At 37.0% G+C, this 15,956-nt stretch overlaps 1 protein-coding gene and 1 pseudogene across 1 annotated transcript; one reads left to right on the top strand and one right to left on the bottom strand.

The window, feature by feature from the left end:
• Positions 1 to 1,638: 1,638 nt before the first annotated feature.
• On the bottom strand, positions 1,639 to 8,132 carry LOC120144047 (annotated as a pseudogene).
• A 4,264-nt stretch (positions 8,133 to 12,396) lies between these two features.
• Positions 12,397 to 15,607, top strand: LOC120144062 (probable anion transporter 4, chloroplastic). Its single transcript, XM_039158215.1, has 9 exons — positions 12,397 to 12,604; positions 13,028 to 13,254; positions 13,400 to 13,763; positions 14,141 to 14,185; positions 14,281 to 14,427; positions 14,573 to 14,710; positions 14,805 to 14,838; positions 14,985 to 15,196; positions 15,379 to 15,607. The coding sequence occupies exons 1-8, from the start codon at positions 12,536 to 12,538 to the stop codon at positions 15,176 to 15,178; spliced, it is 1,218 nt and encodes a 405-aa protein (XP_039014146.1). The 5' UTR covers positions 12,397 to 12,535; the 3' UTR covers positions 15,179 to 15,196; positions 15,379 to 15,607.
• The last annotated feature ends 349 nt before the right edge of the window (positions 15,608 to 15,956 follow it).

The following is a 15,956-nucleotide window of genomic DNA, read 5'->3' as shown; positions in this document are numbered from 1 at the left end:
AATTCTATATTTTCATTTAGGGGGAATCGATACCCCCCCAGGGGAATCGATACCCCCTGAACATACTGGAATTTTTCGTTCAAGAGGGGGAATCAATTCCCATTCATAGGGTATCGGTTCCCTCTACCCAGAAATTGTATTCTAAGCTCGAAAATCATCAATTTTCAACTCAAACCTTCCTATTTCACTTCCTTTAATACTCCTAACTTTAATACACATACTTAAACTTATTTCTATTCCATAATCACTTCTTTAACTTCAAATCTAGTCATTCCTATGTAATTGCAAAAATTATACTAGTTTTGCAACATGTTCAAATTCCTATTCTAACACTTCCTATCCCTTAATTAACTTGATGACAAGTCAAATTCAACTTTCAATTCTCATATAAACTTTATTTCGATATTTCATTCAAAAACTCCAAATCTTTAAATCCTCCTAAACTCTTCATTTTGTTGTTTTAAAGCAAATTAATCCTTCCTTAATCTTACTTAGCATTTAATAATCAAAACTAAACTTAAATTTCAGCACATACTCAGCTCAAGAGAAAACTCACCTTTGCTTGGCTTCACACGTGGAGAAGAGGAAATGAAGAAGAAAAGAGAGAAGGGATTTCTGGAAAATCTCCCATCCTTATCCATATATATATATCATTAATTTAATTTTCAAGTCTAATGACTATTTTGCCCTTTAATTCTTTGGATAATTACTATAAACTTTTAGGAAATATTTCCGAACAAATCATTAAACTATTAAACTATTATACTTTAATCACCATATTCTGAAATTTTACAATTTTGGTCACTAACCCGTATTTTGGGATGTTACACATTGACTCAACGATATAATGTAAACAGAGACTTGAATCACAAAATGAGCTCAAACAACTTTGATATCAGATTTTATCATATCCCAGTGAACATGTTAACGTCCAACTCAGACAGCGTTATTTTTAATGGAAAATGACAAGTTTGGAACATATGAATAGTCGGGTGACTATTTTGTAACTTTTTATTAACTTTTGTAACTTAACAATAAAAGACCCTACAAAGTTATGTATTATAGTTAGGGGATCATTTTGTAACTTTCAATAATTGGGAAACTCAACAAAACAATACCTTATAGTCAATGGATCGTTTGTGTACTTTACCATTATTTAAAATAGTAAATTCCAAATCAAGGATATTATCAAACTTCTTGTTTTGTATCTCCTTATAAGTAAATGAATCTTTATCCGTTTCCATGATCCCTTTTGGACTGATCGTAGTTCCGATCATGCATTGCATCACCAGGATAAGGGAATTCTCACCTCTCATATAAAAGGACTTGCTCTCTTTCTTCCTTTGGCCTAGGCTTCAACGTCCACCACCCCACTGGGGATGTTCCATTGTAACGCCACGCCAAAGAGTGTGTACATTGACGGTTGACCCTTCGGCTTTTACAATCAAGTTATTTAAAGTAACCAAGGTTCTTTGATTCCATTTAGAGTTCCATCAATATTCTGATTTCTAAAAACAACTAAGCTAAATAATGAAACACATTATAGACAGAATATGTTTCCATGAAAGCAGTTCAGTAAAATAGTACTAGTAAACATCCACTAACGACTTGGGAAGTATTTTCTTACAGAATTTTGGAATGGAACTAGAGTTTGCTAGCTTGTTCACCAAACAACGAATGCCGACCTTCAGCAATTAACTCCCCTGTTGTTTTGTTTCTAACAACAACAATTGTTCCAGAATAACCTCCTCTTTGTCCTAAAGCCTTTGAGGTAATCTCCAACTCATCCTGCAAATGGCCAATGGGATTATAATCTCTTACAGACAGAGTAACTAATATGAAAGAAGAAAGACCAAAGAGATTATAATCTACAATGGAACATAGTATCGGACTGAACAAAACCAATTACAAAAAACCAGTAAGAGACATTCTATCAATTCTTCATTCAACTTCAAAACAAGAGACATGTTGAAAATTAAATATTAGCCTAAATAAGTTCACACCTAAATTAATTTGATGTCATTGCTTACATCATTTAGTTTGATGTCATTGCTTACATCAATTTAGTTAGGTGAAAATTAAGTATTTTTCTCATGTTTTAATTTCAATGGTTTAGATTTTTTAGTGCTTATTTTAATGAGTGGTTTAGATTGTTTCTTGTAACCTATAAATACCCTACATGTATTTGAGTTTTATCATCCAACAATCAAAGCTTAATTATAAGCATTTGAAAGCTTTTTTAAGAGTTCTTCCCTTTTGCAATTTTGTGAGATTATTCTAAAGAGTTTTTTCTTCTTCTCGATCAATTAGAGTTTTTACTCTATTTTGATTCAACAATTGGTATCCGAGCCACGTTTTTAAGGTCTCTTGAAATTCTGAGTATGCTCTATGGCTGTAGTTTTTAACTGATCTTCCACATCAGAAAATATTTCTTGAGTTATTGTCGGGGTTATTACAAACCTTGTGGAGCTTCTTTGTGTTTAGAGTAATTTAGTACTCTGCACGTTTGTTACTCAAGCTTGTTCGGTGTAGTCAAAGCCTTGCCGTTAAGATGGGTGATCTTCAAGTAGTTGGAGGGATCAAGAAGCTCAACAACAAAAACTACAACACGTGGGCAACATGTATGGAGTCATACTTACAAGGTCAAGACCTTTGGGAGGTTGTCGGTGGTGGTGAAGTTACACAACTGGCGACAGAAGATGCCAATGGAATCTTGCAAAAGTGGAAAATTAAAGAAGGCAAAGCAATGTTTGCTTTAAAGACCACAATTGAAGAAGAAATATTGGAGCACATTCGGGATGTTAAAACACCAAAGAAAGCATGAGACACTTTTGTTACACTCTTTTCGAAGAGGAACGATACAAAATTGCAACTTCTCGAGAATGAACTTCTATCAATGGCGCAACGCGACATGGCGGTTGCCCAATACTTTTACAATGTGAAGTCGATATGTCATGAAATTTCAGAATTAGATCCGACAGCTGCTATTGGGGAAGCCAGGATAAAAAGAATAATTTTCCATGGTTTGAGACCCGAATATCGAGGGTTTGTTACCGCTGTACAGGGATGGGCCGACACAGCCATCGCTTGTTGAGTTCGAAAATTTGCTTGCAGGTCAAGAAGCCATGGCCAAGCAAATGGGAGGAGTCTCGCTGAAGGGTGAAGAGGAAGCGCTCTACACCAGCAAAAGCAGAGGCACTTTTCAGCGGTATACTGGCAGTGGATCTAAAAAAGATGGTGACAAGGTGAAAAATTACCAAGGAAAGGGAGGCCCTCATTCAGGGGAGCATCCAAGAATCGCGGTAATAATAGAAAGTTCGATGGCAAGTGTTATAACTACGGGAAGATGGGTCACATGGCAAAAGACTGTTGGACAAAGAAAAAGCCTGTTGAAAGTAATACTGCTACTTCTTGTTCGAAGGAGAATAGTGAAGATGGTTGGGATGCTGAAGCGTTATTTGCTACGGAGGAAGAAGAATTAGCTCTCACGGTAACAACACCAGAACGAATTGACTACAAGAATGATTGGATCGTAGATTCTGGCTGCTCAAATCATATGACGGGTGACAAACAGAAGTTACAAAACCTGTCTGAGTATAATGGAGGTCGTGTGGTGGTGACAGCTGACAACTCAAGGTTACCGATAACTCACATCGGTAAGACAATAGTTACGCCTCGATATAATACTAACCAGGTGCAACTCCAAGATGTTTACCATGTCCCAGGAATGAAGAAAAATTTTGCTATTTGTGGCTCAACTAACATCATCAGGCCATTATGTCTTATTTGGTCCCCAAGACGTGAAGGTTTATCGTGACGTCAAAATCTCAGAAACACCAACAATGGAGGGACGAGGTTTGGAATCAATTTACGTGATGTCAGCAGAGTCTGCATATGTAGACAGGACAATGAAAAATGAGACATCAGTTCTATGGCACATGCGGTTAGGTCACGTTAGCTATTCCAAGCTAAGTGTGATGGTGAAAAAGTCAATGCTTAAGGGGCTTCCTCAACTAGATGTGAGAACAGACACGGTCTGTGCGGGATGTTAGTATGGTAAAGCACACCAATTACCATATGACGAGTCGAAGTTTAAAGCAAAAGAACCGTTGGAGTTTGTTCACTCTGATGTGTTCGGACCGGTTAAGCAACAATCAATTAGCGGTATGCGGTACATGGTAACATTCATTGATGACTTCTCCAGGTATGTGATGAAAGAAAAATCTGATACTTTCTCAAAGTTTAAAGAGTTCAAAGACTCAGCTGAAGGAGAAGTGGGAAAGAAGATATGTTGCTTGCGCACAGACAACGGATGATAATATAGATCAAACGAGTTCTCTCAATACCTAAGGGAATACCGAATACGTCATCAGTACACTTGTGCCAACACGCCACAACAGAATGGTGTAGCGGAAAGAAAAAACCGGCATCTTGTAAAAATTTGTCGAAGTATGCTACATGCAAAGAATGTACCTGGAAGGTTTTGGGCTGAAGCAATGAGGACTGCAGCCTTTGTGATCAACAGACTTCCTCAACCAAGGTTAGGATTTGTTTCACCCTTTGAGAAACTATGGAACATAAAACATACAGTTAGCTACTTTCGAGTATTTGGTTGTGTATGTTATGTGTTTGTTCATGATCATTTACGGAGCAAATTTGACAAGAAAGCTGTTAGAAGTATCTTTGTGGGATATGACAGCCAGAGAAAGGGGTGGAAATGTTCTGATCCAATTAGTGGAAGATGCTACACGTCACGAAATGTGGTATTTGATGAAGCATCTTCTTGGTGGTCCTCGGAGAAGGAGGTGTTGCCAGATTCGAGAGAATTTGGAGACAAGCCACAACAAAAGATGGGGGAACATGATCTTCAACTCCAAACAAGTTCAGATGAATCAGAAGATCCAAATGGCGATGATGTCGAACAAAGAGTGACTCAGAATCCTTGGAAAACTGGCGTGTATCAACAACCAAACGAAGAAGGTGGGCCTAGTGAAACAGAAGAATCAATTCCACAATCTCAACTCCGAAGGTCAACAAGAATACGAAGGCCAAATCCCAAATATTCCAATGCAGCCATAATTGAAGAAGCAATGGAGCCTGAGACGTTCGAAGAAGCATCGAAGAGTTCTGAGTGGATGACAGCTATGAAAGAAGAGATCGATGCACTTCAATAAAATCAAACTTGGGATATTGTACCAAAGATAAAAGATGTGAAACCCATATCTTGCAAATGGGTTTACAAGATAAAGCGCCGTCCAGATGGGTCAATCGAGAGGTACAAAGCGCGATTGGTAGCTCGTGGTTTCTCTCAACAGTATGGACTAGACTATGATGAAACATTTAGTCCAGTGTCGAAACTTACAACCGTACGAGTCTTACTTGCACTTGTAGCCAACAAAGACTGGAACTTGTGGCAGATGGATGTGAAGAATACTTTTCTTTATGAAGAACTAGATCGAGATATCTACATGACCCAACCAATGGGTTTTCAGAGTCAAGATCATCCTGAATATGTGTGTAAGCTGCGAAAAGCACTCTACGGATTGAAACAAGCACCTAGGGCGTGGTATGGTAAGATTACTGAATTTCTAACGAAAAGTGGTTATTCAGTAACACCTGCAGATTCTAGCTTGTTTGTCAAAGCCAATGAAGGTAAGCTAGCTATCGTGCTAGTGTACGCGGATGACTTAATCATAACCGGTGATGATGAGGCAGAAATTCTTCAGACGAAGGAGAATTTATCAGTTCGTTTCCAGATGAAGGAACTTGGACAACTTAAGCACTTCCTTGGTCTAGAGGTTGATCGCACACACGAAGGAATATTTCTATGTCAACAGAAATATGCTAAAGATTTGTTGAAGAGGTTTGGAATGCTCGAATGCAAGTCAACTTCAACGCCAATGGAACCAAATATCAAAATGTGTGCATATGAAGGAAAAGATTTGGAAGATGCAACAATGTATCGACAATTGGTAGGTAGTCTGATCTACTTAACCTTGACCCGACCTAACATTTCTTATGCAGTTGGTGTGATGAGTCGGTATATGCAAAATCCAAAGAAGCCTCATTTGGAAGCAGTTCGAAGAATACTGAGATATGTGAAGAATACAATTGACTATGGTCTTTTGTACAAGAAAGGTGAAGACTGCAAGTTAGTTGGTTATTGTGATGTTGATTATGCAGGAGATCATGACACCAGGAGATCAACAACTGGATATGTGTTTAAGCTTGGCTCCGGAACAATTTCTTGGTATAGCAAAAGACAACCAACGGTATCATTGTCAACCACTGAAGCTGAGTATCGAGCACCAGCAATGGCAGCTCAAGAGAGTACATGGTTGATACAGTTGATGAATAATCTACATCAACCAGTAGATTATGCAATTTCGTTGTATTGTGACAACCAATCGGCAATTCGGCTGGCGGAGAATCCTGTCTTCATGCAGAACTAAACATGTGGAAGTACATTACCGCTTTGTTAGGGAAAAAGTTTTGCAAGAAGAGATTGAGATGAGGCAAATCAAGACAGATGAGCAAATTGCTGACTTGTTTACAAAAAGCTTGAGTGTTGGAAAGTTTGAACATTTCCGTCGTAAGCATGGCTTGATTCAAAGAATGGAGGCTAACATTGAGGTGGAGTGTTGAAAATTCAATATTAGCCTAAATAAGTTCACACCTAAATTAATTTGATGTCATTGCTTACGTCAATTTAGTTTTGATGTCATTGCTTACATCAATTTAGTTAGGTGAAAATTAAGTATTTTTCTCATGTTTTAATTTCAATGGTTTAGATTTTTTAGTGCTTATTTTAATGAGTGGTTTAGATTGTTTCTTGTAACCTATAAATACCCTACTTGTATTTGAGTTTTATCATCCAACAATCAAAGCTTAATTATAAGCATTTGAAAGCTTTCTTAAGAGTTCTTCCCTTTTGCAATTTTGTGAGATTATTCTAAAGAGTTTTTTCTTCTTCTCGATCAATTAGAGTTTTTACTCTATTTTGATTCAACAAGACATAAGTTTAGACCTGCAAATTCTGACTCAAAACCCAGAAAACTAGGAAACTCAACTCGATTTGATCATAAAAATCAACAATCTAAAACCGCTTAACTCGGATCCAAAAAGTATTTGAAACCCAAGATGACTCAAACCAAAAAACCTAATTGGTAAACCCGAACCTGATAATGAGTTAGTCTGAAATGATCCCAAATTTTAAACCCGAACTGACCCTATCCAAAACCAACACAACCAGCGCAATTTACAGGTCTAAATAGATCCGACATCACGTCATTTGTTTATAATTTTCGATTAGAATCAGGGACGAAGGCGGGATTTTATGTTAGGGAATAAATTTAAGAAGTTATATTAGAAATTTGGGGACGTAAACATACAAAATTTTAAGCCTGAGAAATTAGATAATCAATAAAAAATAAAATGAAAATACATAAATTATACGAAAATTTAAATTTTTTAAGGGTGGGAGATTAACTTGCATATATTTCTATTGTTCCAAACTCAGATGGTGAAAATCTCAAGCGACTTTAATTCATGATCAAATTGGCTAACTGATTCAAGCCGCAAAAGATACGCCAAAATTCAAGAAATAAGTAACAGATGTGGATTACTTTCTGAAAACACTCAATTCATCAAAAGAAATTATCAGTACTAAATTCAAAGCGACTCACTACAGCAAAGGAGCTAGAAATTCTTAATTTCGTGAAAAAAAAAAGCCGACTTACATCGAGCTTAGCAGTCAACAGAAACGAAATGGACATATCGACCGAAACTTCCATAGGAAGACCTATAACCAAGACCGCTGCCCCATCAACTTCATCGACAATATTCGCAATGCCCCCCGCTGCTAATTTTTATCCTACCAAAGTTAATTTATTCAACAAAAATAAATGAATCGAGATCTGATATAATTCTAATTCCACGGAATCTGAGCTAGGTTTTTTTGGGGGATAGCTTACGGTGAGGCGAGGAGGGACTTTGAACGTGCAGGAAACGGAACCAGGCTCGACCCTCTCGACACGGAGGCCGCTTAAGCCGAACTCATTGTAGAAGTTGCGCTCATAACCGACTCGATGGGGTGAACAGTGAGTCGTGAGACGGTATCTTCTGCTTCTTTGTCAAGTTTGAGGAATTCCTTGACTTTTTCCATGTTCGTTCTCTAGCTGAGATTGTGAAAACTGGAAAGCATGACATTTACAATTACAAAATTAAGATGTTATATTTTAAAAATTATTTGATATATATATATATGATATATAAGTTATATAAAATTTGATTTATATAATATTATATATTTAAATGTCATTTGTCTTATTTAATATTTAAAATTTTAGAATTTAGAGATTTATTTGAATATTATTTACTTTATTTAAGATTTAAGATTTAGAGACTTAGTGTTCAGTTTTTAAAATTTAAGGTTTTAAATTTTAAGATTTAGTATAAAATAAGTAAGATTATATAAATTACAATTTATATATTATATGTATTAAATAAATTTCTATTATATATATAAATAATTTTTTTATTTGAGTATGGCTGAGAATATCATCTTTAGTATTTATGTTTGAAAAGTTAATTCAATAGTAAAAGAAATATTATTCCCCCTATTAAAATTCTAAATTTGAATAAATATATTTAGGCGTTTTTCCCGAAAAATCACCGGTGACCAGTATATTTACCGATCTAACACCGGTCAGATTATATTTTCCGATCTAACACCCTTAGCAGTAAAGCGCCCCCTGCATCGCGCTATATGTTGATTTGGCGCCACGTGGGGTAAGGCGCGCCCCCTGAAGCGCACCTTATGTTGACATGAATACACGTGGGTATAGCGCGACCCCTGGGGCACGTCTTACGCCACGTTGAGGTATAGCGTGGGGCAGGGGCTGTGCCTTACCTTTAATTCTAAATTATATATAACGCGGGACAAGGGTCGCACCATACCTTTATATAATTATATAAGGCCCGATACCTATAGCGACTTCGGCTATAAATACCCTTCTCCCCCGTTAAGTTCCTCACATCTCTCCTCTCAACTTATAAATTAATACAACAATTCCGTCAATGAGTCAATAATTCTGGCAATCTTCTCATATTTGATTTAGAAGTTCGTGTGATTTTTCGTTATAAGGTAATTTTGTTATAATTTTTTTATTATACTTATTGTTTATTATGATTTTTTTTTTTAAATATTACACTAATTATTTTCAATTAATTTTTGTGTTTGTAAAATTGGAAAGCGGGAGTATAAGTCGAAATAGTTTTGCGGTGCAGGTAATAATATAAAATTATATTATTTAAATTATTTACGTTGATGTGTAAAAATTTTATTGTGTTATATTTTCGTTCATATATTATTTATTTAATCAGGTTTGTTTCAGTTTTTTTTTGCAGATATAATATTGCCGCACTTTTAAACTCAAAGAATGGCGCGACTTTCAGCTATTGTTTATTATGATGGTGAAATTCGAGAAGATAAAACCGGCGTTGTTTTCATATCAAATGAGCGTGTTAAAATATCATTCAAGAGAAACATAACTCTTGAGGAGCTGATAACGACGATTTCGAGGAAGATTCATGTTGGAAGTAGTAGAAGAATGTAGTCGTTGCAGTACAAATTTCCAACGTCATTGTTGCCATTAACTTATACAGCGTTCGAACTTTCGAACAATGATGATGTTGAAATGATGGTTGAAAAGTAATTATTCAGACGCCGATATTGAGATGTATGCATATTTTGTTCAAGTGCGTGCTGTTCGGGGTCAATAATTAAACTCCCACTATGGGCTGGCAGAACAAGTTGTCAGCCCAACTACAGTAATGTGTAATGATTTTAATGCCATAATGAGCGTCAATTAATTGTGTGCATGTGTAAGTGAAACTGATGTAGTTTGTTTTCTTTCGATCGTTTTAATTTTGCAAAGAAAGCAGATTAGTAAGTTATACATTTTTTGATCAGGTTACGAACTACTTCCTCGAACGTTTGAATCAATGCTTCAAGATTTGCGGGCGAATAACGAGGTAGGATACGATTACATCAGCCTCATCGATAAAGAAATATGGACGAATGCATATGATGGTGGATATCGATATAGACACATGACGACCAACTTGGCAGAGGCAATCAATTCAACCTTAAAGGGTGCACGTCACTTACCAGTAGCGAATTTGGTAAAGACTACATATTTTTGTTTGGGGGCGCTTTTTGGGAAGCTCGGGGGACAAGCTCAAACCTGGATGCAAGGCGGTCATGTCTATCACCCTAAATTAGTTGCAGATCTACAGAAAAAAAATTATGCATCAAATGGAATGTATGTAACAAGATTTTCTAGAAGGCATGAAATGTTTCGTGTCACAGAGTTGTCGCGACCTCTTCAAGGGATTGAAGTTGTGTCGTTAAGAGTAAATCTAAGGGACAGAATGTGTAACTGCGGGTTTTTTCAAGCTCTGAAGTATCTATGCTCTCATGAGATAGCAGCTTGCTCGCATACACGTCAAGACTATAACCATTTTGTGGATCTTGTATATCTACTATCTGAAGTTTTTAAGGTATATGAATTTGAGTTTCCCTCCATAGGTAATGATAGAGACCCTGATGAGGTTTAAGATTGGCTTCTGATTGTACCAAATCCGAGTTTATTGAGGGAGCGTGGTCGTCCAAAGTCCAATCGAATTCATTGCGATATGGATATTCGAGAAAGATCTAGACAAGACAGAAGATGTGGGCATTGTAGAAACCCAAGACACACTAGAAAAACATGTCCACTTCTGTTGCCATCAAGTAACAATTGATGAGGAAATGATGTATTTGTTTATCAAATAATAATTCTTGTACTTTAATTTGCATTTACATCAAGTTAATGTCATTCGATAATCGTTGATGAAGATTAAAAAAACGATACAATAATACGAGATTGGACGTTTGCGTTATATGTGATTATAATAAAAGAGATAATAAGTGACAAACTTAAGAAAGTTATCGAACACAATCATTAAATTTTATCAAACTGATAATAATTTGGTATTTCAAAATAATTTTAAATACAACAAACTTACAATAAGTATTAAATGGTAAATGATAACCAAATTACAATAACTGATATTAAATGATAATAAACAAAATTAACTGAAATACATTAAAAAAGTCCAACAAATTTAACAAAATAAAGTAAGTATTAAATGAGAAATAATAAAAATTACAATTAAAAAGTCCAATAAACTAAATATAAATATAATAAAAAACAAAATCTATTGATGCCTGCGACGCGAATGTGTTCCGCAGGGCGGTGGCTGTCGGTCTCGAGGAGGATTTCTTCGTATCACTGGTTGTGACTCCTCGCTGTCATCATCATCACCATCATCATCGTCGTCGTCGTCCTGAGTAGGTACATTAGGTTGATGAGGAGCTGATAACGATGAAGCATCTCTATAGAATAAGGACCCTAGAGGTGCATGACTGACTATCCTACCGGCCTGCGAAAACTGGGAAAACTCATAAAACCCAGACATCGCTGAGTATGAAAACTGTACAGGAGGTGTCTGTGCTGCGGCCATAGGTGATGAGGCTAAACCCGCCAAATATCCAATATATGAACTCCAAGTCGAATCTGCAAACATAGACTCATAATAGCCTCCAGGAGGGGTCATCTATGACAGTGGCGGCGGCGGAGTCATAAAACCAAGTGAAGGCGGCGGTGGTGACATCTGGTAATGGAAAGGCGGTGGCAGCATCATATATGGCTACGGTGGCTGCTGTGAAGGTCCTGCCGGTGCAGCTGAGGATGAACCGGAAGCGCCTGCTCTCCGTCCACGAGTCAGGGGACAATGGTGCTGTATCGGTGAACGTCTCTGTCGACGTCGCGAAAAGGTCTGCCCTCGTACATCCTCGGGAAGCAGAAACGGTTTCCCGTTACTGTTGAACCACTCATAATAACCGTCAGCAACCATCAAGAGGTCAAGTAAAATGAGCTCTCGACGGGAAAGGCTCCGATGTCGATCCTCCCACAACACGACCCACTCATGATGCCTCACTAGCCAATCTGTATATGTCTTGCCGCGTCTATCTGTGCTATGCAACTCGTCCATATTGCGAGGTGCTTCCGGAATTGGTTGAAAACAACCAAATTGCCGGAGCACGCGATCAGTGGAGTGCCACTCGACGGTCGCATAACAGATCAAGGGGACCATCGTCATCCAAACATCTGATGGTCCCCTCAACTCAGGTGGGATCACCGCCCTCACATCATCAGTAGAATATGACACCCATTCAAACTAAAATAAATATATAAAATTTTTATCAAAATAATAATCTAATTATATAACTATAATCTAAAATCAATTTTTAAACATTAAAATCGATTTTTAAACATCAAAATAATCCAACGATGCTCAGTTCGGTTCGTTGCCGAGCAAAGGCGAGGCTGACTCGTCGAGTTTTTCCGAGTTCATCACGTCCGAGCGTGTTAAAGTGGTGGCGATACTGGCTTTAGCTTTGGCGCTTTGCAATGCGGATAGAGTCGTGATGTCAGTGGCGATTGTGCCGTTGTCAGCTGTTGATGGATGGAGCCGGTCGTTTGGCGGCATTGTTCAGGTCGGTTGGTTTTGCTTCTCTTGATTATACATTCGGTTTTTTGTTACCTTGACATTCAACTATGAAGATAAAGAATTTGTTTGTGGTTGGAAATGAGTTGAATTTTGTGGCAAAACGTAATTTTTTTTAGTTCAAACGCATGACATGACAGAATTAAACCAATTACATGATTTTCTCTCAAGTCATTTACGTTTGAATTTTGAAGACGTTGTAGGTAGCAAAGTTATAGAAGAGAAGGTAACGACCAAAGCCTTAAATGTACACATGTTTGTTACGTTAGATTGTCTAAATGGTAGAACAACTAAGCTCCCAGTCAATTTGATTTTATTGAATAATTAAACTCGGGTGCTTGATTTTTTTTTAATAATAATGGTCTAAAATTAAGTGTCTGATTCTCACTCGTTTGTTTAAAATTTGTTGCAGTCATCCTTTCTATGGGGATACTTAATTTCACCAATAGCGGGAGGGACATTAGTGGACTATTATGGTGGTAAGGCCGTAATGGCATGCGGTGTGGCATTGTGGTCATTAGCTACATTTCTTACGCCTTGGGCTGCTGAAAACTCTTTATTGGCATTACTTTTTGCAAATGCTATGCTTGGTGTTGCAGAAGGCGTAGCTCTTCCTTGCATGAACAACATGATAGCTAGGTATTAATGGTCTGACTATATTTACAGTTTGATGATGATCAACATAACTTGATGATTTAAATCATGTGCCTTCTAGCAAGTTCAGCTTTTTAGTAATAATATGCAAGCCCAATTGTTGAAGTATTGTGCGAAAATTTTCTTTTAGATGGTTTCCATCTACAGAACGCTCAAGGGCTGTTGCAATGGCAATGGCTGGATTTCAGCTTGGAAATGCAATAGGACTCACTTTGTCCCCAATTCTCATGTCCCAAGGTGGCATATTTGGCCCTTTTGTAATATTTGGACTATGCGGATTTCTCTGGGTTTTAGTATGGTTATCTGCGACCTCAAATACACCTGCCCTAAGTCCCCGGATATCAAAATATGAACTGGAATACATAATGAACAAGAGACAAAAATCTCATGCAGTGGAAAGCAAACCTAAGACCACAATGATCCCTCCATTCATAAGATTGCTTTCTAAAATGCCAACATGGTCCCTAATTGTTGCAAATGCCATGCATAGCTGGGTAATGCACATCCTTTCCCTGTAGCTTATTACATGACAATGTTGAAAATTTTCAAAACTTGCTAGGATTATGCAGCTTGTGAATACACTCTGAACATTCTGCTGTATTCTTCTTCCCAAGTTCAAGCAATGCACTGTTGCCTTGTATTGCCCACCAACATAACCATGCTACCTCCCCACAACACACACGGATTTAATAGTTTTTGGCATTCCTTCCAGTGAATGCACACATTTTTAGAATTTAGATGCATCGTGCAGTAATTGACGGGGAAATGATTCAGCAGTGGAAAATTCTCATTACAACATCTATTTTCAGGCTCTATGTGATGTGGTTTCATGTATCTGCAATTACTCTAACCTTCTTACAAAATCTTCCAGGGCTTTTTTGTTATTCTCTCATGGATGCCTATCTACTTTAACTCGGTAAGGGGAAAACTTCACCATGAGTTGTTCATTGTGAGATGTGTGCAAGAATATAATCTTGTTTTAAGTTGCACATAAGGAACATTTTGGCACAGGTGCATCATGTTGATCTCAGACAAGCAGCATGGTTTAGTGCTGTTCCATGGTGCATGATGGCATTTACAGGATACCTAGCTGGTTTATGGTCAGACACATTGATATGGACTGGTACCAGTATCACTTTGACTCGCAAGATCATGCAGGTAATGTTCAAAGATAATGATGCTATTAACTTCATAAATGAGTCTCTTATATTAGCTTATATTCTATTGATTTTTATTTGCTCGTCTTCATTTGGTTCTGACTTCTTTTCTGCTTAATATGATCCAACCTGTTTCTTATTTGCAGTCCATTGGTTTTATTGGTCCTGCGGTTGCTCTGATTGGTTTAACCGCAGCAAAAACTCCATCGGTTGCATCCGCTTGGCTTAGTTTTGCTGTTGGACTTAAAGCCTTCAGTCATTGCGGTTTCCTTGTCAACCTTCAGGTCGGATTGCTGAGTAATCTTCAAATGTTAGATTATAAGATTGAATGAAATTTTCTCTTTCTTCTAACTCTCTCCCTTTTCTTTCTGTTACCAGGAGATTGCTCCACATTATTCTGGCGTTTTACATGGTATGATATTGTGTTCACATCATATGTCAATATTGTTTTATTTATTTCTTCAACTGAAAAGTTGGAAAGCAAACTGCCTTAAGCAGTAAACTTCAATCTGCAAATGTAAATGGTTTAACTAATGATCCCTTTATTTCTGATCATAGGGTTGTCAAATACTGCTGGAACATTTGCTGCTATTGTGGGGACAGTTGGAACCGGTTTCTTTGTTGAGCTGGTTGGATCATTCCAAGGATTTCTGTTACTCACATCACTCTTATACTTTCTTGCGGCACTTTTCTACAGTAAATTTTCCACCGGAGAGAGAGTCAACTTTGAAGAATCTGGTATGAATACTTAGTCTCTACAAGGCATCGGATGTGAGTGACTAAATGGTAATTTGTAATAACTGGATGCTTAGACTATAAGCTATAGAAGCTTATGAAGTAGTTTTATAACCTGTATAAAATGTGCAATTGTGAACTGACTGGTAGCTTTGCTAATATAACCCATGTACCTTCAATTTTCTAATCGGTTGCATGCATAATTTGTTGTTAGCAGAACCTTAGCTGCCAATGGATTGTGGAGTGTGAAGTATCTACGGCAACAGGAGAAGGGTGAGTAGTGATTCCTGTGAAAAAAAGAAAGAAAGAACGGTCCCTGTCAGTTTCCTGTATAAAGCCAAAGAAATGTAATGTATAATGCATGATGTTTACTTTGCACATAATCTGATTATCTGAAATTAATAAAAAAAAATATTGAAAGGAAGTGATGAATGTTGGAAGCTTTCTGTAGGATCTCAAAAATGAGTTGCTACAGATGAGGAGCACCACCAATATCGGTCTTTTCACATTTGCATGGAATCCATAAGACCGTGTGGTTTGGAATAAGTACACCCCCCAAAGCTCCATTTACTATAAGATGGGTGAAGCTAGAAGTAAATTATAAAATTTTAAAGTGCTAAAATTTTATTCTATCGTTGTATTAATTTAGAACTTCATAATTTTTTCAAAAAAAAAAATTGATTTTTCTCATTTAGTGAGTGGAAATGTAATTTATTACTATTTGAACTTGAAAATGTCAAATTTAAAAGAAAAAAATTCAAAATTTTATCATTTTAAGGAAATCATAGCTCATAT

The sequence above is a fragment of the Hibiscus syriacus genome, unplaced genomic scaffold (genome assembly GCF_006381635.1).
Source record: "Hibiscus syriacus cultivar Baekdansim isolate YM2019G1 unplaced genomic scaffold, ASM638163v2 tig00110879_pilon, whole genome shotgun sequence".
In the NCBI taxonomy this organism is placed as follows: Eukaryota; Viridiplantae; Streptophyta; class Magnoliopsida; order Malvales; family Malvaceae; genus Hibiscus; species Hibiscus syriacus.
The sequence above is the reverse complement of the archived record's forward strand: the minus strand, read 5'-3'. Positions and strand labels throughout refer to the sequence as shown.